This window comes from Bremia lactucae, linkage group LG8 (assembly GCF_004359215.1).
Source record: "Bremia lactucae strain SF5 linkage group LG8, whole genome shotgun sequence".
NCBI lineage: Eukaryota > Oomycota > Peronosporomycetes > Peronosporales > Peronosporaceae > Bremia > Bremia lactucae.
The window spans coordinates 2772473-2797343 of record NC_090617.1 but is presented as its reverse complement, the minus strand read 5'-3'; the positions used below and the strand labels follow the sequence as shown (position 1 = coordinate 2797343).

The window sequence follows — 24871 nt, the reverse complement described above, 5'->3', positions numbered from 1 at the left end:
ACGATCTTATTGCCCAGGCGGCATTATCATAAAATAGCCTCTTATTATTGGGGGCTCACAGATGTTTTCTTAGCATGATCAGCATGCTGATAGGTGACCATAATATTAAGCAAATTCATTATATTCAAAATATTAAAATTTGAAATGTCTCAGGTCCGCCCCACCTACAATAAGTGTCGTGATACCTGCCGAAAAAAAGCGGCAGACCAAAAGATGAGCCGGATTATGTTGGCTTCTTGGGCAAAGAAGCGGTTTAATCTCACTAATGCAATCATCTAGTCTACAATCAGCAACATTCTCAAAAAGAGTGACCAGTTTAAGGCTATGGATCTGACGGAGGTTCGTGTCAAACGGCTTCAGGTTGTCCAACAGGAGGAAGCTGTTGCATTCTGGAACCTTCCGCGCTAGGGTTGTTGAGTGGCCCTGACCGAAAATTCCATTAAGATGTAAGCCAAGGACTTTGCCTAAAGTCTCAATGTTCCAGATGAGGCCATTAAATTTTCTGCTGGCCGCTGCACAGCAGCGACATCAGCTACATTATCTCCGGATTTATGGTGAAAGAGGTTTTGCCGGCGATGAAGACATTGAAGTTGCTCTGCCTGGTGTGCAGGCCACAATCCTTAAGTACAGTCTCGTTGTTGTCTTCAACAAGCATGGAGCGGGCAAGCAAATTTTGTTGGCTTTCTTTGGAGTGATACATGGCTGATGAATTTAACACTACCCAAACCTCTTTTCATTATGTCTCAGAAAAAACATTTTTTGCAAGATTACAAGTCAAACGTTGCCAAAAGCTTCCACCGTACTGGTCTGTTCAGACCAGGGAAGACAGCAGGAAGTGCCACAGACAGCTCTGGAAGATTTGGATGAGCAAGATGTTAGTTTCTATTTTTTAAGCAATCCTAAAATGCCGTCTCTGTAGATAGACTCTAGTTTGTATTGCGAGCGTATCTTTCTAGAAACCTTGCGTAACGGATGACGTTAGCCGTTACCCCGCTAATGTTAATGCCCTCAGGGACATCCCCAACACAAGGGTGGGTCGCAATGTGAACCAAGTTACACTACATTACTTAAGTAATTGGCCATCATTTTAAGTACGCAAAGTGTACGCTAACGGGGATTGTGTAACATTAAGGCAACTTTTTCCTGTTACAGTAACGGGGCACCCTTTGCCAGAACTATTAACAGTGCTAGAATAAAACCTATACCGATTACAGTGAAGGTGGAGTGGCTCGGTTACTTCACGTACCCGACGTGCAGAGTAAGATTACAGGTAGCTAAGTAGTCTAACCTACTAAAGGATAGTTCTAAGGCTTTTATATAGAGAATAAGTAAAACTATATTAGAGGAAATATATAAAGAAGTACAAAATTTTATTTATTAATTTTGACTTGAATAGTTCCAATATTACTAATTGGTGATATTGATGCAATAAGACATTAGCTTTATTCATTTGTTAATTTTAGTTTGAATCAACCCCGCCAATTGTGTCTTGTGACTAGGTACAGAGCACGAACAGAAGAAGGGTATGCCTCTTTGCGTGCCCTATATTAATTTAATAATCAATAACCAATTTGATTTAATTGATTATTTCTACTAGCATAGATGTAGGGCATTAGATGAGATATAACAATCATACGGCCTTTATTCTGTGCTTCACAGTTATCAAAAATTGACATCAATAATGTATAATTAACGCAAATCTTTCATGATATTCGTCAATGCTAAAATCTTCTCCTATGCTACTACTAGCTAAAGGGTTGTTTTCGACATATTTTCTTCATCAAGGTCACTAATACCATTCTCATAGGCTTCAAAGTCAAAGTATTCTTCCATCACAGACACCTCATCAAGTTCAAAATTGACTTCCTTAAGCTCCCCGCGTAATGGCTAAGTGGCAGTTTCTTGATTGTCAGCTATCTCAGGCTCATCATCATCAAAAATTTCCATTGAAAGAAACTCCAATTTCAGTGGTAGATACTTTTTTCCCTTTTCGATCTTTGACCTTCTTCTTTCTCCCAGCCTCCCGTTGTACTTCATTGCGAAGCTGCCCAAGCATATTGAGGCGACTAACTTCAAGGCGATTTCTGGGCTTCGTCTTGACTAGCCCAAAACCTGAGAATACCCTTTCAGTTGCAGCTGCATGGGGCACGATGGCGCAAACTTTTAGGGCAAATGACGCAGTATTGGGGAATTTCCGGTAAATTCTTGCCAAGATTGACGGACAGATTTCGCTTTTCTGAAAAATTTGGTATCAAAAGGAGTGTCCCCAATTTTGTTATTTATCAATATATTTTATAGAAGGCCTGTTCCACGTTTGGTGAATTTTTACTTTTTGGCCAGTCCCAAGCAATCTTTAATTAGGCTGTCCTCATTCATTTTTCTGAAAATGGCCACCTTTTTGAAAGTGGAATTGAGGAAAAGGCTGACGAAATAAATTGGATCAGCGAATTCCTTAACTCGCCTTCCAATTGCAGCAAGTACGTGCTTTTTAAAATCCAATGATCCCCACATCTATTTTTCAATATTTTGTGGTGGATGTGGATAAATTCTTTCAAAACATCGGAATGACTACAGCTTCGAGCTTTAAGGCGGTTAATGGCATCGATGAATGTCTTAAGAACTTTGATGAGGCTGTCATTATTTGCAAATGATGACAATTTATAATGGCGTGTCGTATTTCTGCATTATTTATTGAAGGATTTTCGATTTTGCTGCTTTGCTCAATACAATATCGAAATGCTTCTTCAAATGTTGATACCTTAAGGCATACCTGGGCAAGATAATACCATCGAGTTTCGGAAAAGGTGCTCAGGAAGCGGGTGATATTTCTGCCATCTCTGCACCGTATTTTCCATATGGGACGACGTGAAGTAATTAACCAACTTTTGGTTTTCTCGACAAACTGGAATAACAGCTGCAAATACTGCTATGTCTTTCGCAAGGAGATTGAAGGCATGCACACAGCAGCGAATAGATATGATATTGGGAAACTCGTCCTGTACATCATTACGCATCTCGAGGTTGTCGGATACACATGCGATTGCTGATTGCAACTGACCCCCGTTTTTCAGAACTGCCAGCTCCAGCTGCTCCTTGAAGGTCTATACTGTATGACGTGTACCAGAGAGGTCTGCAATCTCCAACACATGCTCTTTCCTCCTCTTTCAATATCATGAATGCATAGACAGAATTCCCGGATACGTCCGTCCATCGATTCAGGCAAAAGGTGAAATTTTCATAAGTCGAAAGGAATGCCAGCTTATATTGATGGTGTTTTGAAAACATCTCCGTCAGAAGACGATTGCGTCGCATTTCACTGCTCGGCGGGCAATAGCCTGGAGAAAGTGTTCTAACGAATTTTCTTACATAGATGTTGTCGGCAAAACTAAACGGAATATTGCCACAGATAATTGCTTAAAGGAAAATCGAATGTTATTCGTCCGCTTTGCCTGGGACGGTGGCTTGACAACCCAGCTAGCAACACTGTTGTATACGACGTTGTTGTGCACTGACACTTTCCGTTGTTGAAGTGGATACGCGACTCGCAAAGTATGGGCCAACATCTGAGATGCTTTCCAACGGGTGTATCGTTACATGAAATTAACACTTAAAGGTTGTTAGTTAATATATTCACTGAAGGATCGATAATATTTGGAGAATATTACTTTACATGGTAATATTCTAAAAGCTTATCTATTTGTAGATATAGAACATTATATCTACTTTCTCTGCGGTCCAGTCAGCGCTGGACGTCGAACGAATGAGTTCGACCGTAGGGAACAATGCCATCTTGGCCATGCTACCTGTTTTTGGACAGAGATGCCTTCCATTCAGCCATCGCCAAGTTCATACAACATTTACTTGACGAGGCGAAGGAGAAGGTAGCCTTACTTATTCAGCAAGGCTCTCAACAGGCAGAACTATTGAGGTTACAGCAGGTACAGAACCTTGTACCTGGGATGACGTACACGGGTCGTCCCGAATTCTTGAAGATTGACATCTCTAAGTATAGGGGAGTCGAAGAAGACTCCCTCTTAAAATGGTTTGTCGAGGTGGACGATGCCTAAGGGCTCGTCACATTGTCGACGAGCAAATGCAAGTCGCATTGTTCAGTCAAATTTGGCAGGTCGTGCCAAAACTTTTGGATTGGGTCTTAAGTTGCGCGACCTATGTGTTTTTGGGTCGCTAGAGGTTTTTAAAGCCCGACTCAAACAGACGTTTGAGCCGCCTAGGGCTGAGTTCAGAGCTCGTTCAGAGCTTCTGAAACTTAAGCAAGGCAAGCGTGATGTTCACGCATATGCTTAGCACATACGACTTTTAGCGAGTTGTGTTACCAATAATCCAGTCCATGAACACACTTTGATTACGGTGTTCATGCAAGGTCTTATGGATGGCCCGTAAAGATCCACCTGTTCCGCTTGGAACTGGATACGCTTGAAGAAGCATATCCGTTGTGGAACAGGAGGACTTTAGCTTGAGACAGGCTCTAGCTGGTTCGTCATCATATAGTCCTCCAAGACGACACGGACTGGGAAGGTCCAGAATTTATGGACCTTTCTTATGTCGAAAGCGAGAATCCTCGCTTTTCGAACATCAAGCGATTGCAGAAATGCAATCGCTGTCAAAAGTTAGGACACTACGCTCATGAGTGTAGTGCTCCACGCCCAGTACCGATAGGTAATGAACGTAATTTCGGGCCGAATGCTTAAAAGGGCAGCGGTCGCGGGTCCGACGTTGTTGCGAATCGCAACAGCGAGGCGGACCGCCAAAAAACGGTCGGGTCATTAGGGGCGGAACGCCCTACTGATCCAGCAACCTCAAGAGAATTCGCAAATTTCTTGACTGAAGTTGCTCCAGACACGCAATCATTATGTGTCTCTGCACCTGGTGATGAGGTATCGCTCATCACCTTGAAGTTAAAAGTGACAAATGATTTGTCTCTTAGAGCCCTAGTGGACTGTGGAGCGTCGAATAACTTTATTCGTCGCCAGTCGCTAGAGGGTCGTAGGCTTTGATATGCTAGCGCGACATTTCTCTAACGAGGATGACGGTGCGTCTAGCGACAGGGGCATGATAACAGGTTGTGAAATTTCACTACACGTTAAGTGGTTTACAGTATGATGATGATTTCATTGTGCTGGATTTGGATGATAAATTTGGTGCCATCCTAGGTTTACCTTGGCTCTGAAAATATGAGCCAAGGATCAGCTGGCAGCATCGATCCGTAAAGATGCCTGCCACTTGTTCATCTGATGGCCATCTGCTGAACGTCTTGGAGCGAGCGTCCAGAAGCGTGTGGATGTACTACAAGAGAGTGCGATGGTTTCACTTGCCTTGGCAGCCTGTGGGATAAATCATAGAAAGAATACGAGACATTGAATGTCTTAGTTAATGATGGATCAAGAGTAGGCGCTTATACTCTTAATCTGTATGCGCCTCCAAAGTTAACTTTGGATATAACTCAATTCCTAACCCTAGAACCTAAGCGGTTCTTGAGATATCTGCGTGGTGGTAAAATCAAGCAGATCTACGTACTCGTCACAGAGGACGATTACGTAACCGATATTCGGTCAGCGGTAATTTTTGCAGAGAACGAACGGGTTCTCAATAGATCATCGATGGACGAAAGATCCTCGATGTGAAGACTCGGATTGAGAGATATACTACTCAATCCTGGGAGTCACTTATGACAAACCTTTATATAAGAATTTGATGGAATTTAGGGATGTATTCACTGAAACAGTTCGATAGCGAGTTGCCTAAGGATAAAGGCACTCGACATGAGATCGAGCTCAAACCGGGCTCGAAGTACTGTGCCATTAAGCAGTGGCCACTACCTCGTGAACAAGTACTTGCGATCGATAAATTCTATACCGATCGAGTAGAAGCGGGCCATGTAAGGGAGTCAACCTCCCCACATAGCTATCCGACCTTGTGTGCGAAAGACCACAGGAGGGTGGCAGATAATACACGCATTAAATGCTGCAACAGTACCGGCTCAAACGCCGATACCGAGAAAAGACGTAATCATAGATGGTATGTCTAAGAGTACGATCTTTTCGTCTATGGATCTGATGGATGGGTTCTAACAAATCCTTATGCGTGAGCGGGACATCCCGTACACAGCAGTAAGGACTCCCAGTGGGATGCTCTGGGAATGGCTAGTGAAGCCTCAGGGGCTTAGTAACGCCCCTGCAACATTCAACAGATGCGTAACAAATCTGTTGAGACCGGTGCGAAGATTCGCACCGATTTATTTCGACGACGTATTCGTCCATAGCCGAGCCATGAACGGAAAGACGGACGTGGAAGTTCATAAAACTCACGTTCGTCAGGTTCTTACACTTATCCGAAAGCATAAGTTGTACGCAAATCTCAAGAAGTGCATCGTCGGTAAACACGGCGTGCGCCCTGATCCCGAAAAGATCAAGGCAATCACCGACTGGCCAGTTCCAGCCGATGTCAAGGGACTTAGAAAGTTCCTTGGTTTAGCGGCGTACTTGCACAAGTACTCCCGCAATTATGCCGAGATGACAGTTCATCTCTCTCGTCTCTTGAAAAAAGACGAGAAATAGTTATGAAACGCTGATTGTCAGCGTTCGTTTAAAGGTATCAAGCAGAGCTTGATGCAATCGCCCATCTTGGCGATTGCAGATCAAGACAGGCCATTCCACGTGGTCTGTGACGCCAGTGATATCGCAATTGGCTGCGCGTTAAGGCAATACGATACAGACGGCGCGGAGCGCGTCGTCTGTTACCAATCGCGTCAGCTGCAATTAGCCAGTGCATGACAAGGAGCTCCTTGCCATGAAATATGCACTGGCTAAATTTAGGGTCTATCTCCTCGGAGATAGACCGTTCATCGTATATACGGACCATGCGTCCTTACGCACGGCCGTCCCTGGGATCAAGGCCATGTAGCTTTGTCGCAATAAATACAGGATATTTATTTGTGAGGAGTAGTTTCTCCAGACAAGCTATGAATAGCCGTTCTGGCAAAAGCCACGGCTTCTTCTTAAGGGTAAGACGAGACATTTTAGTGTCAACGATCCTCTGCCGCAAGAGACAATAATGCGTCACTCGCGACTGCATGAACCGCCGCCGAAGGCGCCGCACTTTTCGCATACCGCATGGACTTGTTAACCATGCGATAGAATTAAAAATGATGAACCCGACCCATCAACATCGTGGTCGTATAGTGACCACTCTTACCCAATGACAGTCAGAGTTATTGTCGTTTATGGTAGGGGTGATGTAACGGGGTGTATCGCTACATGAAATTTAAACTTAAAGGTTGTTAGTTAATATATTAACTAGAAGATAGATAATATTTGGAGAATATTACTTTGCATTGTAATATTTTAAAATCTTATCCATTGGTAGATATAGACCATATTTACTTTCTCCGCAGTCCAGTCAGCGCTGGACGCGCGCAAAGAGAAAGACAGATAAGACTTTTAGTACATGTTTTGTATTAGTTTACAATTAAATTAGTATTAAGTAGATAGACAAGAAGAAAAACTTAATTAATTAGTCAATAGAGCTAATGTCTTATTGCATCAATATCACCAAGTTTAGTAATGTTGGAACTATTTAAGTCAAATAATTAAAGAAGATAATTATTTGTACTTCTTTGCTTATTTCCTTTCATAAAGCATAATACATTTTTTTTTAGGAAAATAATACTTATGTAACGGGACACCCATTACGCAGAGGAATGACTGTATTAATAACTCCTTACTTGCGCACTGGCTAAACGTGTTTGTGAAGATTGGCGAGGTTGAATTTAACGTAAATCAAATAATCCACAAAACTATGTACACGAAACACACATTTTGATCGTCAAAAAAAATTAGATGAGTGCGATCCATACTGAGTTAAAAAAAATGTAGGTTATCGTGCATGAATAAAATTTAAGGCTCTGCGCTGAAGCATATGTCGTTGACTATGGTATAATCTAATAATGCTGTCGTGTGTCTCATGCATTGGACGGCCAAGCGTTCTGCGACAGCTTGTTGTCTGCTCTCAAGATTAGTCGTGCAGTTCTTCTGTCGTTTGCAAGACCCATTGTCCCAGACGTAGATACGGACTACTTGAAGAAGTGCAGAAAGCTTGGACTCATTATGAGTGAAGCCCTAACCTAGTATTTAATAGAATGAGTACGGAGTGAAGTTCGTGCAAAAAAATAAAATAAGGGGGTACGAATGCCTCTTCAGCAGGCGTGTCGTTGTCTCATATTCGTGACCCATTGAGGACACGCGCGACTTAAAGATCCGGTGTTAGTTTTGATAAACGTGCTCCTTTGCACGTTCAAAAACTGTACAAAAGGCTTTCTGTACACATATTCAAGTATCCGGACGATCAGATTTGGCGCCCGATGCTGCCATTTAAAAGCTAAAGTCAAAGATCTTGATGTTTCACTCAGGCAGTCCGTCTGATCGCATCTTAAGATGTTCTGTGTTTCAGATTGATTTAGAAATCATTTGTGACCGCTGGTTTTCCATAAAAGTGCCAAGAAATACATAAATCAAGAAAAAAGAAATACGTACAAGCCAACAACCGTCTTGTCTGCTTGACAAATCGACTGTCCTCCAGCCGAAGCTTTGCTTTTATGAATTGCTGGAATTCATATGCTTGCAAAGGCGGTTCAAGCTCTTTCTTCCAGCCTACTATGCAGGCCACCTTCGGTCAAAGCAGGCATGTATCTATACTTCATTCCTTAAAACTAAGTCCATCAAATTGTCTGTTTTACAGCTTAAAACAATTAAAAAAAATTAGGTATCTAACAATCCTTCTCGAACGGAAGTACCGTAGCAAAAATGAAGGTATTCGAAGGCCCTTTCATCCTACTGATTAAGAGCCTTCACTCCGGAAATTCCTCCACTCCTTGTCATCCATTGAAACGTTCAAATGGTCGCTCCAGTTATTGCTCAAGTTAGACACATGCCCGCAGCTAGGACATCTGAAACCGCGCAAAAGACCCCTGTCAATGAATTCTCGTTAAAATCGAACGAGGTCATAAGCACATTCAACACCCGCTACGATAAGGAGGAATGTAGCGTCAATAGCCCCCCACGAGAGCTGATTCAAGAAAACATCACGGACTACCCCACCTCTCAGAAACAACCTGTTGAATCGAAAATAGAGTCGACACAAGCAAACGACAAGCGAATGTATGAAATAGCGGCTGCAGCTGCTTCGAGCATTCATTGGGATGACCTTGACCTCGAATTGGCGGCCATAAGTCGCGATACGAAGTACAAAAGCGCTTGGAAGCGAAAGAAGCTTTCTCGTACCTACCAAAACAGCAATGCGCTCACGATTTTTACTCGAAACACTATTCGAGACCATCGACACCAAACACGATGGGGACCAAAAGGATTTGCCGTGCTCGCGGAAGGAACGTTGCCTTGCACTGTACAAGAATTGCGTCTTGTCTTTCGTACAACATCGACCGACACGTTTCGGAATATCATGCATTGCGTGTACCGCCATGAATTCCAAGACGGGGAACAATTGCAAACGAGCAAGATGGAGCATGAGACTGGTACCTTAACGCGAGCCTTTGATGATCAAGACTTATCAATCAAAACAGCAGTCTTTCGCAATCGACGTTGCTTTTCCAAGAAACAACCGTGGTGCTATTTAGAATTGTTGCAACCTCAAGACCGACGAAACAATTTGCAGTCAATAACGCAAACAACGTCATCCATCGAGAGTGCAAATAGCGCCTTCCTTGTACCCGCATTTACGCGTACCCTCGTGTCCATTCCTCGTTCAAAAGTTGATCAAACCACGAGTACTTCCATCAGATTAAGTGCGTCACAGCACGTACCAAATGTTGTTATCAATTACTCGTTCGAAGAAGACCCTTCTGGTCGATCGACGCGCGTGATTATTCATGGTGAGTACTTGCCACCAGGACTCCACAATGTCCACAAGCGTACGAATCACGAACGACGCATTGCACGTCTCTGGATGCTTCGGCTTGCTGCAAATTGCCACCGATTTCTTCTCATTGCTCGACGACGTCGTTTGGGCATGCAAGTTGTTCTTCGAAACTCAAGTCTTCATGTGCAAAAAGTCGCCCATTTATTAGATTGTGCATGCTGCCATCGTTCGTTTGCCACGTTTATTGTGCATCGAAAGAAAAAACTCTGCTGTCTATGTGGATTCCTCGTGTGTGAGAAATGTGCCCACGCGCAAGAACGCGAGCACTTGAGTCCCACCACTACGGGCTTTCAAATTGAACACGTACAAGTCTGTGAGCGGTGCCTCATTCGTGTTGATCAAGCTCAATATAATGCCATCACGGAAGAAGATTTGCGTCCAGCGCGTGTCATTTCTGATGCGCAATCGCCTGCAAGTAGCACTTGTAGTAACAGTGTTCGTGGCAGATATACTCAACCAACAGTCAAGATACGATCAGCATCCCTTAATAATTTGTTGCAAGAAATCTTGGGAGACACTACGACAGATGACGACGCGCAGCAAAAACGTCGCTCTTGTGTATTAAGTGTCATGAAAGATATTGTCGTCAAGGAGCGAACCCGTGGTCAATCAAGTGCTGCACGAGCTAGTAGTTCGTCGGTAGTCGCGGCTAAAAGCAATTTCTTTCTGATCGGAGAAGATGACGATGAAGCTCTCGATGATATCACGGAACGCCATGTCACAACGCGCTATCAACAAACGAGGAAAAGCATCCCACTTCGCGTAAACGACTACCCACTTGCAAACGCCGACTCGAGAACTTATCAAATGGAGTTCCCAGACGACCCAAAACAGGCTGGAATGCCTGAACTGCCAATTAACGAGTATGAGCGACTGCGACTGATTCGTGAACAGCAATTGCATGACCTTGGGGACGTACCAGAGCTGGATATTATCTGTTCACTGGCTTCGAAGGAACTCCAGTGTACTGCAAGTATGATCACTGTCGTGAATGAAGCCAAGCTTCATGTTCTGGCCTCAAACCATCCGGCGGTGCCCGGCGGAGTGTCTTTTCCTAGAGAGCAGAGCTTTTGTGCGCATACGATTCTCGACACACAACCACTAGTATCTCGTCATGTTCAGGCTGACGTACGATTCAGTGCGATTACAAGTGTTCAGGAGATGGGAATCAAATTTTACTGCGGTTTTCCATTAATGGGCTCAGATGGCGAAACAGTCATTGGTGCCGTGTGCTGCGTTGACCAACAAGCACATGACCTCACGCAATCGCAGTATGATACGATGAGTAGTCTAGCCAGCACGGCTTCGCGTGTTGTACGGCGTGCTTCGGAACGTCGTGCAATTCCGTAAAAACAAAAAATACCGAGGAAAATTTAAAATTATATACAAGAATTTTATAAAAATAGGAAAGTCGTATAGCCACACACATCTAAAAATACAGAAAATCACTATGATAGAAAAGGTATTGTTACCGTGTCAAATCGATTTTTGCGTTTCTACTAAAGGTGTGCATCGCTACGACTGCGCCAATATTCCTATTCGGTCTCTATCATGCCGTTTGCTCCACCCCCAGAACACATTTACGAAACTAATGAGGAAGCGGAGGCAATCAAAAAGTTTGCGTTGCAAGAAGGTTATTCAACGAAGAAATTACGCACGAAGGCCGACAAATACCGAAAAAACTAGAAAGGTGTGGCTTGCTTGCGCTCATGGACGTGGGCCTAAAAGCAAGGGCACAAAGATTCGCCAATCGCCAACAAACGCCGATACCGTAAGAAGACGTAATCATTGACGGTATGTCAAAGGTACGCGCTTTTCGTCAAAGCATCTGGTGAATAGATACCATCAGATCCTCATGCGTGAACCGGTTATCCGTTTGCAAGAGTAAGCATTCCAAGCAGTTTGCTACCGGAGTATCTATTATGCTATAAGCTTAGTAATGTCCCCGCAACTTTCAACAGATGTGGGATCAATCTATTAAGATCGGTGCGGGACTTTGCACCGAGTTATTTGGATAATTTCTTCGTATATACCAGAGCCATGGATGAAAAGTCGGTCGTTAAGTACATCGTATCCACGTCCGAAAGGTTCTTGCACCTACGCGTACGCGTATATTTTATACAAATCTACAGAAGTGTATATTCGCTACAAGTGAATTACCACTTCTTTAGTGTATCGTGGGTAAACACGGGGTACGCTCTGATCCAGAAAAGATCAAGGCGATCACCTACTGGTCTATGCCAGTAGGTGATCGATCTAAATGGACTTCAAAAGTTCCTCGGGTTAGCAGCGTACTTACACAAGTACTCCCGCAATTATGCCAAAATACAGTACATATTTCTTCTTCGTTGGAGAAAAATGTAAAGTGGTCATGGAGCGCTGTTGCCAGCATTCGTTTAAATGTAACAAGCAAAGCTTAATACAATCTCCAATCCTGGCGATTGCGGACCAAGACAGACCATTTCATGTGGTAGCGATTTGCAACCGGTTGTGCGTTAATGCAATATGACACAGACAGCGCAGAGCGCGTCATCTGCTATCAGTCGCGTCAGCTTCAATTTGCCGAAAGCATTACCCAGTGCACGACAAGGAATTCCTTGCCATGAAATATGCGCTGGCTAAGTTTGGGTCTATCTCTTGGGAGATAGACCGTTCATTGTTTGTACGGAACATGCGTCTTTTCGCACGGCCGTAAACAGTCCACACCTCTCGCAAAGAATAATGAGATGGTTGTCTTTCTTCGTGGAGTACAACTTCTTGGTGGAATACAAACCAGGACGACTTAATGTCGTCAGTGTTGTCCTTTCGCGCCGGCCCGATATTGAGCCGGCCGCGTAAAACAACAGTGAAGATAAGCTCACTGTTACAACACGCAACAGTGAGCATGAGCCCACTGTTGCAACAATAAGTGTTCTGTCGTCAGCATTACTTGACGACGTAAGAAGAGTCTATCAAGAAGATATATGATACATGTTGCTGCAGTGCCGAAGTCGATTACCGTCAAAGGCAGGGCTCGTGTCTTTGTTGACACGATATCTCGGCTCCATGTGTTACCCTCGTGAACTGGTCTCAGACGCGAGACCCCCGGTTCACGGCGAAGTTTTGGCAATCTGTGCTCAGATCACTTGGAACACAGTTCAAAATGTCAACTTCTGACCATCCTGAGCCAGATGGTCAGACAGAACGTGCTTATCGTATCCTCGAAGAGATTTTTCGCGAATACGCCCATTTTTTTACGAGTTGGAGCAAGTTCTTGCCGATGGTAGAATTTGCCATGAACAATTAAGTGCATGCTTCTTTAAAGCATACACCGTTTTTTGTGAACGGCTTACGTCATCCATGTATACCCACCTTGTTTGAGAGTAACTTCTACTCAAGGGGGAAGGGGTTCGCTTGAGCAAAAAACAATCTAGCTCTTGCTCATCACGCATTGACCCTGCGGTCAATGCGAAGAATACAATGTTGAGTTAACTAAATTGAAGTGGACAAACTAAGTAATAGCGATAAGGCTATTACTGACTTTGAAAAACGATGCCAAAATACTCAGCAGCGGAAAAAATAGTTTTTGTGAGAAAAATAATGCTGTCACTTAAGGACGTCTCCGCAGTGCGCACCGGTCGCATTGAACACAAAAAAACCAAGTCAGCAGGAGACTTCCTGCTGGCTAAATAAACAGCAGTTTGTTTTGTACAGGATTCCATCGCTGATGCGGTGGACCGACAGAAGGAAGAGCAAGCATTCTTCATTTACCGGTTATTTTATTGTCCTACTGTCTAAGGTAAACATACCAAAACATGTAGTGACGAATGTAGAGAGTAACAGATTACACCCCAGAAAAATCGGCCCGTTTCGTGTACTACATCGCCGAGGCAATGCGTACACGATCGAGCAGCCTCGTAGTATGCGTAGGCATACTATGTTTTATTTTGGGCCGTACCATCTTTACGAGGCATCTTCCGATTCAGAATCACCCCGGAACGGTCTAAGGCGTCTGTCAAAGTCTGATTCTCGAGCTAGTGCATGATAGTCTTGGGACAGAGTCTGGTTTTCATGAGCCAGATGTTCCACTACATCCTCCAAGGATGAGATCTTTTGACGAGCTATCACCAGCTCGTTTTGAAGGAATTGATGTGTCTGCTCGTTCGCCAGTTGATTAGTCGCAACAAGCGCACAAAATTTCAACTAATCAAGAGAATTGTCATCGCTAAGTGCGACGACGGGATTGCTCGTGATCAATATCCTAATCAAGGCTTCTTATGTGCTCATGGACAGTCACTATTCAGCGCCAACGGAATGAAAATGCTGGGCAAGAATGGAGAGTAAGTGTGGTCGTTGCAACACACATGAGGCAACCGATAATCTTGCAGCTTTTTCGGAACCCAGGGTGTTTAACCAGAAAATAAGTTTTTCGGGCATCATAGCCAAGTTGCAAGAGCATCATTCAGGCTTGCCTCCGCACAGGCAACGCCTCCTGAAGCAAGATCTCAATGACATCGCATCGAATTATAACACATCGGCAAATGAAACGGCCTTAGCGGCTACACGTGGACAGCCAAAAGGATCAAAGAATATTCAAACGCGATCCGTCAGCATATGAGTACATTGAAAGAACGGGGCAAGGGCCACAAAAACGAAGATGCGGGGCCTGCGATCAAGAAGGTCACAACAAGCGCACGTGTCGTCAAACCCCAAATAATAACTAAATCGATGCCGGCTAATGCCTTCATTGCGGCAAATTTTCTCGACCTTGCTACTCAGGTTACAGGATCTGGTCTCACGAGAATTGTGATACTTTTTTATGCAGGTATCTCGAGATAATTTTCGCAAATAGCTCCTCGCGAAAATATAATAGGCCATAATATAGCAATATACGTACTATTTCTCAATAATCCCATCTCTATCTGAAAAAAATCGTCCACGTCCAAGAGGCTTCTTTTACAGCGCCTGCCATCTCTTTTACATCCAAGCACCACGCATTAGCCAACTCTAGGAAGTAGCGTCAAGATTTATAGGTTCCGTTACAATATTGCTAATGTAAAATTTTGCGGGTGTGATTGCGTCCGGCTAAACAGCTTTGTGTTTCTGGCTAATCCGGATTTAGGCGGGTAAATGGCGATATCGAATTATTTAGGGGTGTAAGCCGGGGTGTGTGGCTATACCGGAAGGGGTGTGTGACTATACCGGCTCCTTTTAAAAATAAGAAAACTTCAAACTTTAAAATCACAAGAAAGTTGTTCTGACCAGCATTCAAGCGCACGCATAACATCCATGCAGCTTCTAGATGGGATTTAGACTGAATTCAAGTCTTTTAAAAGAACCAAAGCGCGAGCAGCCTCTAGCCTCTCGCTCCATTTACTCTTTTGCGCGTCAGCAGAGTCTTCGACGCTACAAATAGGGACTGCTATGTTTACGAGATCCCGAAGAATTGACGTGACTTTCTCCGGTACATAGTCTTGAAACGCTTTGATCAAAATATCTCCATACGATAGGGTATCACTTGGAAAAGTGATTGGTAGTCCCACACGCTGCTGGAAATAAAGCTGTAAAATCAAACTTACAAGCAAGCTATATTGCAGACTGTTCTCATGCACAAGCAATAAGTTTCTGTCTAGTTCCGCAAGTGTGTCCTGCCGATAGCTGAAGATCACTTGGCGCTCCTTCTTGCGGTCCAACTTATGAAGTGGAATATTTAGAGCTCCGGCCAACACTGGAATGTGTGCCACAAAATCATTTATCGACCGACGACCAGCTGTGGCAAGCGTCCATAACCGAACTAAAGTACTCGCTGTGGACTGCGAAATACTCGCCTCAAGAACCTTTTTGTTCTCTTTACTCAACGAAGTAATTGGGGCAACAGAATTGCTATTCCCTTCGCTATTATTATTGAGAGATGACAAAAGAGGTACACCCTGCAATTCAATATTGTTGCTCTCAGCAATAAAGCAAGTGACCAAAGCAGCAAGTTTTACCGCAATGGAATCAAGCAAATGTGTTTCCACAAGTGCGAGCTGCGCCATGCTAACCAAATTCTTGACATCAACAAGAGCCGAAAATTTGTTAAAGCCCTTCTCCAATACGAGCAACTTGGTGAATTGCTCATCAAATTGTTCTTCAAATGACTTTCTGAGCTCGCGCAGTGACGCCGCATCGCCACGAATAATACAAGATAAAGCCTTCGTTAGCGCAGCAGAATGAAGCTCGTGGATCTTTGGCTTGAGAAAAGCTAATATTCCATCAAAAAAATCATCATCGCCTTCGTAATCCTCTAAAGCAGGAAACCACTCTAAAAGAAGCTCAATTGTCTCTGCTCTCGAAGGCACGATTGAAACTTCGGTAGATGCAGCTGCGCTGTCCCTATCACCACCAGTGTTACCGCTACCTTTTGATCCGCGCTTGCCCGTTTTACTTTTACGAGTCTTTGCACTGTGAGCCTCCAATTCCTTCTGATCCCGCGTATTCCAATCCTTTACGCGCTTGCCCTTCTTTCCACGCTTCTTATCATATTCATCGCCATCGGAGCCGTAATCTTTCTCAGTCTCTTGCTTCCAATCACGAACGCCAGATTGCACTGTGGTGCTCTTTTGCTGCGCGGCAACGTGAGAAGCTTTTAACGTTGCATTTTCACCAAATTTCTCCAGACACAATGCAAAGAAACCGGCGCTGACAGCATAAAACTCTGCTATCTGGAAAGCCTTAGACACACGCCCTGCATTGTCCAATAATGGCGACATGCTCAGCAACAAGCCCACGTCACTCTCTGATAAAGCACTCGGAAGCAATGTACGCACATCTACCAACGACTTGTCATTAATTACAGCCTCAATAGCTCCCTCAAGCTGCAGCTGCAACTCATGACTGACGACGCTTTCTTGCAATGGTACTGCATCGAGAAAACGCTTCTTTAGAAAGTCATACGGCCGGGCTACTTGAAGCTTTTTGGCACGTGCATGCTCCAAGTATCCGTTTTGCTGGAAAAAAGAGTACACGCTTTCTTTTTGCGCAGTCATAAAGACATACGGCACGTACTCACGGCCTCGGAGCGTACCCATGATCGCTTGTGTCTGCAAGAGCTCCGTCAAAGCCTCATTAGCGACACTTTCATCAATACCATAGCTTCGAAGTATATCCGGTACAAATACAGGCCGCGTAATCGCGGCAAAAACTCCTCGAAGTTGCGCCTTTTGCGCTGTTACATACGTGTCCGTATACAACACATTATCTCTTTCTTTTGCCTTCAAAATGCTCCCCAGTCTCGTACGCACCACGTCGCGCATATAATCCACGGCGAGACCGAATTGCTGCGCTAAGTCACCGATAGTAGTCGTGCCGACTTGTTGCAATAAGATGTTTGTATCCTCAATAATACCATCAAGGTACCAGCTCGTTAGTAGCTCCTCGCCACTGTTTACGATGGAGTACGTATCCTTGTGACTCTTACTACTACGACAAAGCGCAATCGCCTGTTTCTCAACATGCACTCGATCCACATCAATGAGTTTTTCTAGTTCCGTGAGACTCACACGACCGCCATACAGCGCCACGTAATCAGCAATTTCTCGCTGAACCTGAAGGAAAGTCAAAAACTGCTTTCCCGTGCGCGTGTGGATCACATGCAGTTTACCCAATTGCTGAAGTTTAAGAAGAAGGTCAACAACGTTGTGATCTGACAGCTTCAGCGCCGCGTCTTGATGCTGCACGGCCGCGAGTTGCTGCTGAAGGAGCGCAATTTCATCCATTTTGCCGAGTGAATGTTACACCTCAATGCGGAAGTCATTCCTTCGAGGGAGAAATGTCACTCATTGGGGAGAGCATCACATGGAGGTGCAACTTGAAATTGCCGAAGAAGCGGTGAAGGTGTTTGTCGCGGCGCTGCAGTGCTTGGCTCAAGTGGGCAAGGAGTTTTCTATTGAGTGTGAACCGACAGCTCGTCGTCTTACGCTTCGTGCGTTAAATGATTCACGTTCAGCCTCGGGCCAATTTGTTCTGGACAAGACATTCTTTTCCGAGTCGCAAGGATGTAGTGTTACCCTCGAGGGCGTCAATATTACCTCAAAAGAGATCTTAAAGGCGCGATTTAATGGTCGAACACCGTTTTTGAAGTGCAAAGTATTTGCCAAGTCATGTTGCAATGTTTTTCGCTCTCTCAAGCACGTGCAAAGTGTCCAGTTGGTACTGCTGGTTGACCAAGAAGAGCTGGAACATGCGGACGCGAGTCAGGAAAATGCCTCACAAAGCGAGATTTTCGAAGTGGATCTTGATTGTATAGAACTACGCTGGCAGCTGCGATGCGATTTCGACATCACTAAGACACACCATATGAAAGTGCAGTCTTGTCAGATCTTGCGAGCTGTGTTTGATAAGAATGCATGTCCTAATCGATGGAGGACAAGATGCCACCACTTAAGTTCATTACTCGCTCATATTCATCACAGCAATGAGGTGAGCGTCACGTGCTCAGCGACACATGTGAAATTCGAGAGCTACTTCCCCAGTATTACCGATGGCAAGCCGCAGTTACAAACGGAGACGGCTGTCGAAAGTACTGACTTTAGCGAGTACATTTTACAGCCAATGAGCAATAGCATTGACTCGCAATTAATTTTTTGCATCAAAGAGATCCGAGTAAGTTATTACGGTGACAAAGGATAGGAACATGCCTAATGATGGTGTTTTATGTAGGCATTACTTGCGTTTTGCAAGTCGAGTGATGTGCTGGAAGTATCCTTTTTTTATAGTGCCAGTGGCAGGTACGTGCATCAAGAAAAAGCTCAATGCTTTTGGATCTATAATAGTTGGTTGTAATGAATTCCTCAGTCCTGTTCTATGGATGGCGGAGTCGACGTCCATGGCAAGATTTTCCATCGAATTGACGCTGTCGACTATTGCAGCCTTCCTGCCGGCATCTCAAGCTCTTTGTGAGGAGGAAGTACGACTTGATTCTACCAAGTGAGTGTTTGGCATCTTATGATACTATAGCAACGTGTCTGCTGATCATTTTTGTATCAAAGCAACGTTCCCACCAGTCAAGAACCATTGTTTTCGTCACAGGAGAATCCTCGATATTTAACGCATAGTAAACGTCCGCGCGTTGATTAATAGCTCAAGTAATCAGTACACGCGCGTGCTCAAAGTCAAAAAATGCAAAATGATACTTTTAAAGACGATAATGGTAAACAAAGACTTAGCTGCAGTTGAAGTCATTCTTACTAATCGCAGTCCTGTAGGAACCAGCTCTCTCCTCCTAACTCGGACTTACCCACATCAACGCTTCCGAAAGTTGGTGACTTGTTGACGATCTCCCACTCGTCGGCCTTTAACTTGTTGCTAGTATTTACGTTATCCTTGGCGCGTTCGTGCGCTTTGTATTCCTTCACATCGCCTTTCTTCTGTAACTTGTTCTGATACCAATGGTGCACATCAATACTTTTCCACCTGGAAGAGGCGTAGTGACGAGATTTGGGCGTCGTTTCGGCCATGTCTAACTCTTTTCCATCCTCGCTAACGCCATCACTCTCACTGTCAGAAAATTCGTCACTACGCGCCAATTCGCGCAGCTTTTCAAGCTCAAAATGGCGCTGACGCGTGGGCGATGAAAGCGTGTGAAAGACAGACGACGTGCATGTACTATTGCCAGAGTTCATGCCTCCGAAGGTTTTATCTGAAACGCGCATCGAAGTTGCAGGCATAGTTTATCCAAAAGGTCTTGAAGCTTTGAGTTGTTAGCTTTACAGAGAAAGTTGCCGACTGTTGCCTTTGGGTGCTGCGAGAGGGCATGGCGTCTGCGACGTGTGCGAGCCAGGAGGAGATTGGTCAGGTTATCTTGATGGAGGCGGTCATTTGGGGTTCCCTGTCCATCTGAATGCACAGCTCCTACCGCGAAGACGTATACAATCTGCCGTTAAGATACACAGACTCGGCCAAGTAACGGCAGTTTTTCATTCACAAGCAAAGAGTTAGAAAGAGGGCAGATCAACCCACTGGTAGGTTAACCTTAGCTTGACAATTGGCAAATTGAACAAATTAGTAAACAACGAGACTTCAAGAGAAAAAAGTGCTGTGACACTTCCTTCAAATTGATCACTATTATTTGTTGTTGATCGATTATGTCCATTGAAAGGCATGTGTCATTGCGATATCCGTGCTGGTCACTTAAGATTTGCATGCTCCAATTTCAATGTCACAGACGAGTAGCTGTTACATGCTTTTCTTTGCTATTTCGTGCATTTAATCTTCCAAGCGGAAGAAGCTTAATTTAATGACGCAGGTGGCAGAAATCTTACCCTGAAAACTTGCACCAATTGTATCTAAACGTCCTAAAATATATTGAAGGCAATAAATAATGAAATCGAAAAAAACACAGCGCAAATCTAAAAGAACCAGGTCTGTCGTGAACACGGAAGTACCTCGAGTTCGATGCTTGGAGGTACTGTGAAGTAAATCTTCAAGATTTTGAATTCACGTGCTGTTCAATTGCTTTCTCGTATTTTTTTAAAATAAAGGTTCTTTCCTTTTCTTCGTCCTCTAGTGTTGACCAATATACAGGTTTTTCCATGACCATTGGAACTCGACTCGATAGTCGGGTCAATGTTGCTCGAGGGGCTTCTAGATCCGACTCAATCGAGCTATGCGACGCTAACGACGTCAACGCTTTCTGAATGATATTAAGTCCATAATACGGTTTCTTATCAATTACTTTCTGGTCATTCTCGAGGCTTCGAAGTGAATACTTGGCTGGAGTATGGCCATCGTAATACAGCGGTCTATAAATAACATCATTCGTGTCGGTATGAAAGCGAAGCGGTTGGATAGCAATATACGCTTCAAAGGACAATTTCAGCTCCAAGCGAGGATCGTAAATACGAGCAATTTTATTCTCATCGATATCGCAACGCATGGCTCGCAGCGGCAAATTCATGTAAAAGTTGGCCACTGCGGTTTCAAGAGCCTTGTCTGAATTAAATGTTTTGGCCATTTCTACTGCTTTCTTCCGTAATTTTGGCTCAACAATTTGACGAAATGACAGTACCAGCGATTCCATTGTTATTGTCTTAACATCAATTGGTGGAATACCAACACCTGCAGCCACGCACATATACGCTGTGTAATACTGGGTCGACACACTCGCGCATATACCAACAGGCTTGCCTGCAGCAAGCCCCTCTTCCACGATCGCAGGATCGCCCCAATTAATCGTAGCCACTACCTTGCGAAGAATCAAAGAGTATGGAATGTCACTCTCCACTTGATATATATTTTCAGTGTGATAGAGCGACCGTTGAGTTTCTTCGTCGCATGCTTGAAAGATAATTTTAACATTCGCTTGTTCCGCGGCTTTGTCAATCTGACACACGAGCTGATCAATTTCAATCGATGCTAACCAATTCGCTGATACCCCCACGAAAATGATTGGAAGACGAGTGGCCAGTGTGAATTCATTCAGCGATCGGCTCCACTTATACTTCCGCATCTTGTCAATTTCTCGCTCGTCTTGGAGCGTTACGTACCCAACCACACTAAGTTCATGCCCCCAATCAATCGGTCGGTGCATTAAAGCAGGATTCCATAGGTAGATATGGGGAATTTGCCACTCCACAAGACGGCTTGGCTGATTACAGCGTCTTTTCAGTCCAATATGTTCTCGAAAATCAGTTAGGATTTCATGCATGCCCCGCCATAATAAGGCATCTACTACCCCATAGGATAAATAATTGGTCTTTTTGAATTCCCAGCCAAGGTGACTCGTGTCGTCCATGAGAAATGCACTCAGCACATGAGGAATTGCAAATGTTGGTGATAAAGGCAACAAACCAAAGCACTGAAGTGGAATTCCAAGCCGCTCGGCAATATGCACGTGTCCAAACAGCAATGGATGCCACAATAATGCATCGGCTCGAAAATGCTCACCAGGAATGCCTTGCCCACGACCATGTGGATCAGCGCCATTGGCTGCAGGCCATAGAGAAAAAATCAAGTCTCGAAAAGGTCCTACAACCAATCGTCCCGCCAAATGCTTTTGTAAAATGTTGGCCTTCTTTGTGTCATGTAAGAATTTGATAAAATCATGTAAATTTCTCATTGCACCCGCCAAAGGAAAAAATTCCAAGCCACGATCAATAATTTCAGCTCGAAACTCTTCATTTACTGCAATTCGAACACGATGACCATCAGCAGCCATGCGCACACCAATTGCCACGAGTTGCTTGATATTGTTCTCCCATGTACCAATGGTAGCAAGGCAAATATTCATTGGTGGTACAGTCGTCTTTGAAAAGCTCTGTAGCAATTGCTCTGACTTTATTTGTTGCTGCCGAGAATACTGCTGCCACTTTTCCATTTGAGCATTACTTATCATGTCAGGAACTTTAGAACCAACGTTAAATTTGACGCCAATATTCCCACTTGCCGTAAAGTCGGCCGAAACGATTGTTATCTTCTCTCGTGGCGAAGTTTCACTCTCCCTATCGGACGATCCTAAGGAAACAGAGGAACTCCGTTCAATGCGATCAAGCGAGTATTCCAAATTCTCCTTTTCGTTTAAGATTTCAAGAAAGCGCGCTTGATACGAGACCTTATCCTGATCTGACACGTAAAGCTCCACTTTCCGTCGACTTACTTTTTTTTGTCCAATTAATTGAAACGTTTCAAGCTCTTCCGAGCTCCCACCTAAAGCATGGGAATCGACTAGCCCGTTTTCCATTCCTAAAGCTAACATCAACGTCTTGTCAAAGACGCTTCCACGTCGTCGATGGCCACTTTCACTAAAGTAATTCGCATGGCCAGCTGCAATATGATCCGCAAATAACGCCACGCCATGCACTGGACGAATCACTAGGCCTGTCATCCCTTTAATCACGCCAATCACAGCTCCCTTTGGACCATCTTCTCGGAATCCTCTAGCAGGCTTAACAATCACGTCTTTAACCGCACCACCCAATTCGTGAAAGAATGCAGCAGCACCTGACGAAGCCCCTGCAAATCCATGAGCAGGTCCACGAGCCGTGTAGTCAACACAATGGTACTCGACTACTTTTCGATCAAAGTTTTCTGGTTGAGATGCAATCACAAAGTCACACACGTCACAGAGTTTTAATTGATTCGTTCGGCACCACTTTGTCGCGACACGACCATCCCCAAGATCACAGCACATATTTTGAATCGGTAAATGACGATAAAAACTCCGAACAGCTTCTTCAACACCGTCTTCTTGCTGCATTTTTTGCTGAAGTTCCAAAGCTTGCCGACGTATTTTTGGTCTTTGAAGAGCTTGAAAGGCAAGTCGTAATAGTTTAATACTTAATTTCTCAATTGGACACGGTGGCACACCCACTCCTGCTTGATGTATCGCCCATCCCCAAAAAGGTTGATCACCAAAGAAGGGGACAATAAATGTCGGTTTGCCAGCTAATAGCCCTGCTGCTGTCGTCCCTGCTCCTCCATGATGAACAACCGCGCTCACACGTGGCAAGAGCCAATCATGAGGACAATTTCCAAGAAAAAACACAAAGTCTGGCACACGTACACTCCCGGCCATGTCACTCCAACTTGACTGAATCAATACACGCACGTTGGCTTGTTTTGCGGCTTCAATAATCATTTCGGTCGTTTTCTTTGGATCTTGTAGCACCATGGAGCCAAAACCAACAAAAATCGGTCCTTCTTCATGGCTTAAAAATGCTTCTAACTCGGGAGATGGCGTATACGAAGACGCTGTGTCTTTCAATGCAACCGTCCCGACCACATCGTATAAATCCCCCCAATCCTTGGGTTTTGGAACGAGCGCAGGACTCCACATAAATGCATGAGGAATCTGCAAATCCAAGAGCATGTCACGACCGCCATCGCCAATTCGAATCTTTCGCAGTCCTAATTGCTGCGTTCGAAATTCATTTACAATGCCTTCCGTACCTTGCCACATGAGCAAATCAACAAGTTTATACGATAAATAATTTCGTTTCTGGGCCTTGCCAGAGTACAGCATATTGGCCAATGGATGAGGAAACGCTGTGGTTGGGACCCACGGCTGAGGAAACATAATATGAAGAGGTACACCCAGTCGCTCGGCCACGTGAATATGTCCATACGTTACTGGATTCGAGATAATCGCTTGTGCTCGAAAGACGGGGCCTTTGATATTAAGTCCCCCTCCTTCTGGATCCGGTGCAGTTACGGCAGGCCAGGTAGATTGTAAAATTTCATCAATCATTTGTAAATTTCGAGGCAAATCTTTCTGAATCGTCTCGACTTTGGTTGGAATAAGGTGGCCACCCGTTTTGACCATATAGGCAGCTAATTCCTTCGGATCGCCTCCTAAGGGGTAGAATTCCACTTGATTGCTCGTCACCAAGTCACGGTAGATGGCGTGCGTGGCGAGACGGACACGATGTCCGTCTTGTTGCAAGCGTCTCGCAATGGCTACAAACGGTTGGACATCGCCGCGTGTACCGACGATGAGGATGCAAATCGTGAGTTGTGGTGGACAACGAGGTCTTTCGAGCCCCAAGTCGTCTTCTTCGTCAAAGGTGCTTTGAGACTGACGACGTAGCGCGTTTAAATCAATCTCGTCTTCCTCGGCGACGTCAACTTGGATGCGACCATCGGGGCCGTGCACCGCGATGCCAGCCGTGCGGAATGTTTCCGATGGTGGTAGCGCTTTTTCGGCGTGGAAGAGCAATTTGAAGCGCTCGTTCCAGTTGTGGAACTTGCACTCGTGCGGCATGGGACGGACGATAAAAGGAAAGGAGCGGGGCGATAAAACATTGGAGTACTAAGTGTGGAAATTTGTGACATGGAATGGAAAGCCTCGTTAGCGAAAAAAATTTAATAAGAAGGATAGTTGCATGAATTCCAAAATTGAATATCTTTTTGACGAAGATGTCAACCCCATAAAAAGAAATTTCCTTTATAAATTAGTATTTCGTAA

The 24871-nt window shown here is 44.4% G+C and overlaps 5 protein-coding genes across 5 annotated transcripts; 2 read left to right on the top strand and 3 right to left on the bottom strand.

Moving 5' to 3' along the window:
• Positions 1-8910: 8910 nt before the first annotated feature.
• On the top strand, positions 8911-11301 carry CCR75_005213 (uncharacterized protein; the record flags this gene model as incomplete). Its single annotated transcript, XM_067963295.1, has 1 exon — positions 8911-11301. One exon carries the CDS (start codon positions 8911-8913, stop codon positions 11299-11301), a length of 2391 nt encoding a protein of 796 aa, XP_067815581.1.
• A 3938-nt stretch (positions 11302-15239) lies between these two features.
• Positions 15240-17687, bottom strand: CCR75_005214 (uncharacterized protein; the record flags this gene model as incomplete). The annotated part of the gene is made up of 1 exon (XM_067963296.1): positions 15240-17687. The coding sequence occupies one exon, from the start codon at positions 17685-17687 to the stop codon at positions 15240-15242; it is 2448 nt and encodes an 815-aa protein (XP_067815576.1).
• Positions 17688-17766: 79 nt separating this feature from the next.
• Positions 17767-19898, top strand: CCR75_005215 (uncharacterized protein; the record flags this gene model as incomplete). The annotated part of the gene is made up of 5 exons (XM_067963297.1): positions 17767-18573; positions 18631-18698; positions 18766-18897; positions 18960-19120; positions 19176-19898. 4 exons carry the CDS (start codon positions 17767-17769, stop codon positions 19045-19047), a joined length of 1095 nt encoding a protein of 364 aa, XP_067815575.1. The 3' UTR covers positions 19048-19120; positions 19176-19898.
• Positions 19158-19637, bottom strand: CCR75_005216 (uncharacterized protein; the record flags this gene model as incomplete). The annotated part of the gene is made up of 1 exon (XM_067963298.1): positions 19158-19637. The coding sequence occupies one exon, from the start codon at positions 19635-19637 to the stop codon at positions 19158-19160; it is 480 nt and encodes a 159-aa protein (XP_067815578.1).
• A 494-nt stretch (positions 19899-20392) lies between the features above and the next one.
• CCR75_005217 (uncharacterized protein) lies at positions 20393-24667 on the bottom strand (the record flags this gene model as incomplete). Its single annotated transcript, XM_067963299.1, has 1 exon — positions 20393-24667. The coding sequence occupies one exon, from the start codon at positions 24665-24667 to the stop codon at positions 20393-20395; it is 4275 nt and encodes a 1424-aa protein (XP_067815577.1).
• Positions 24668-24871: the final 204 nt, after the last annotated feature.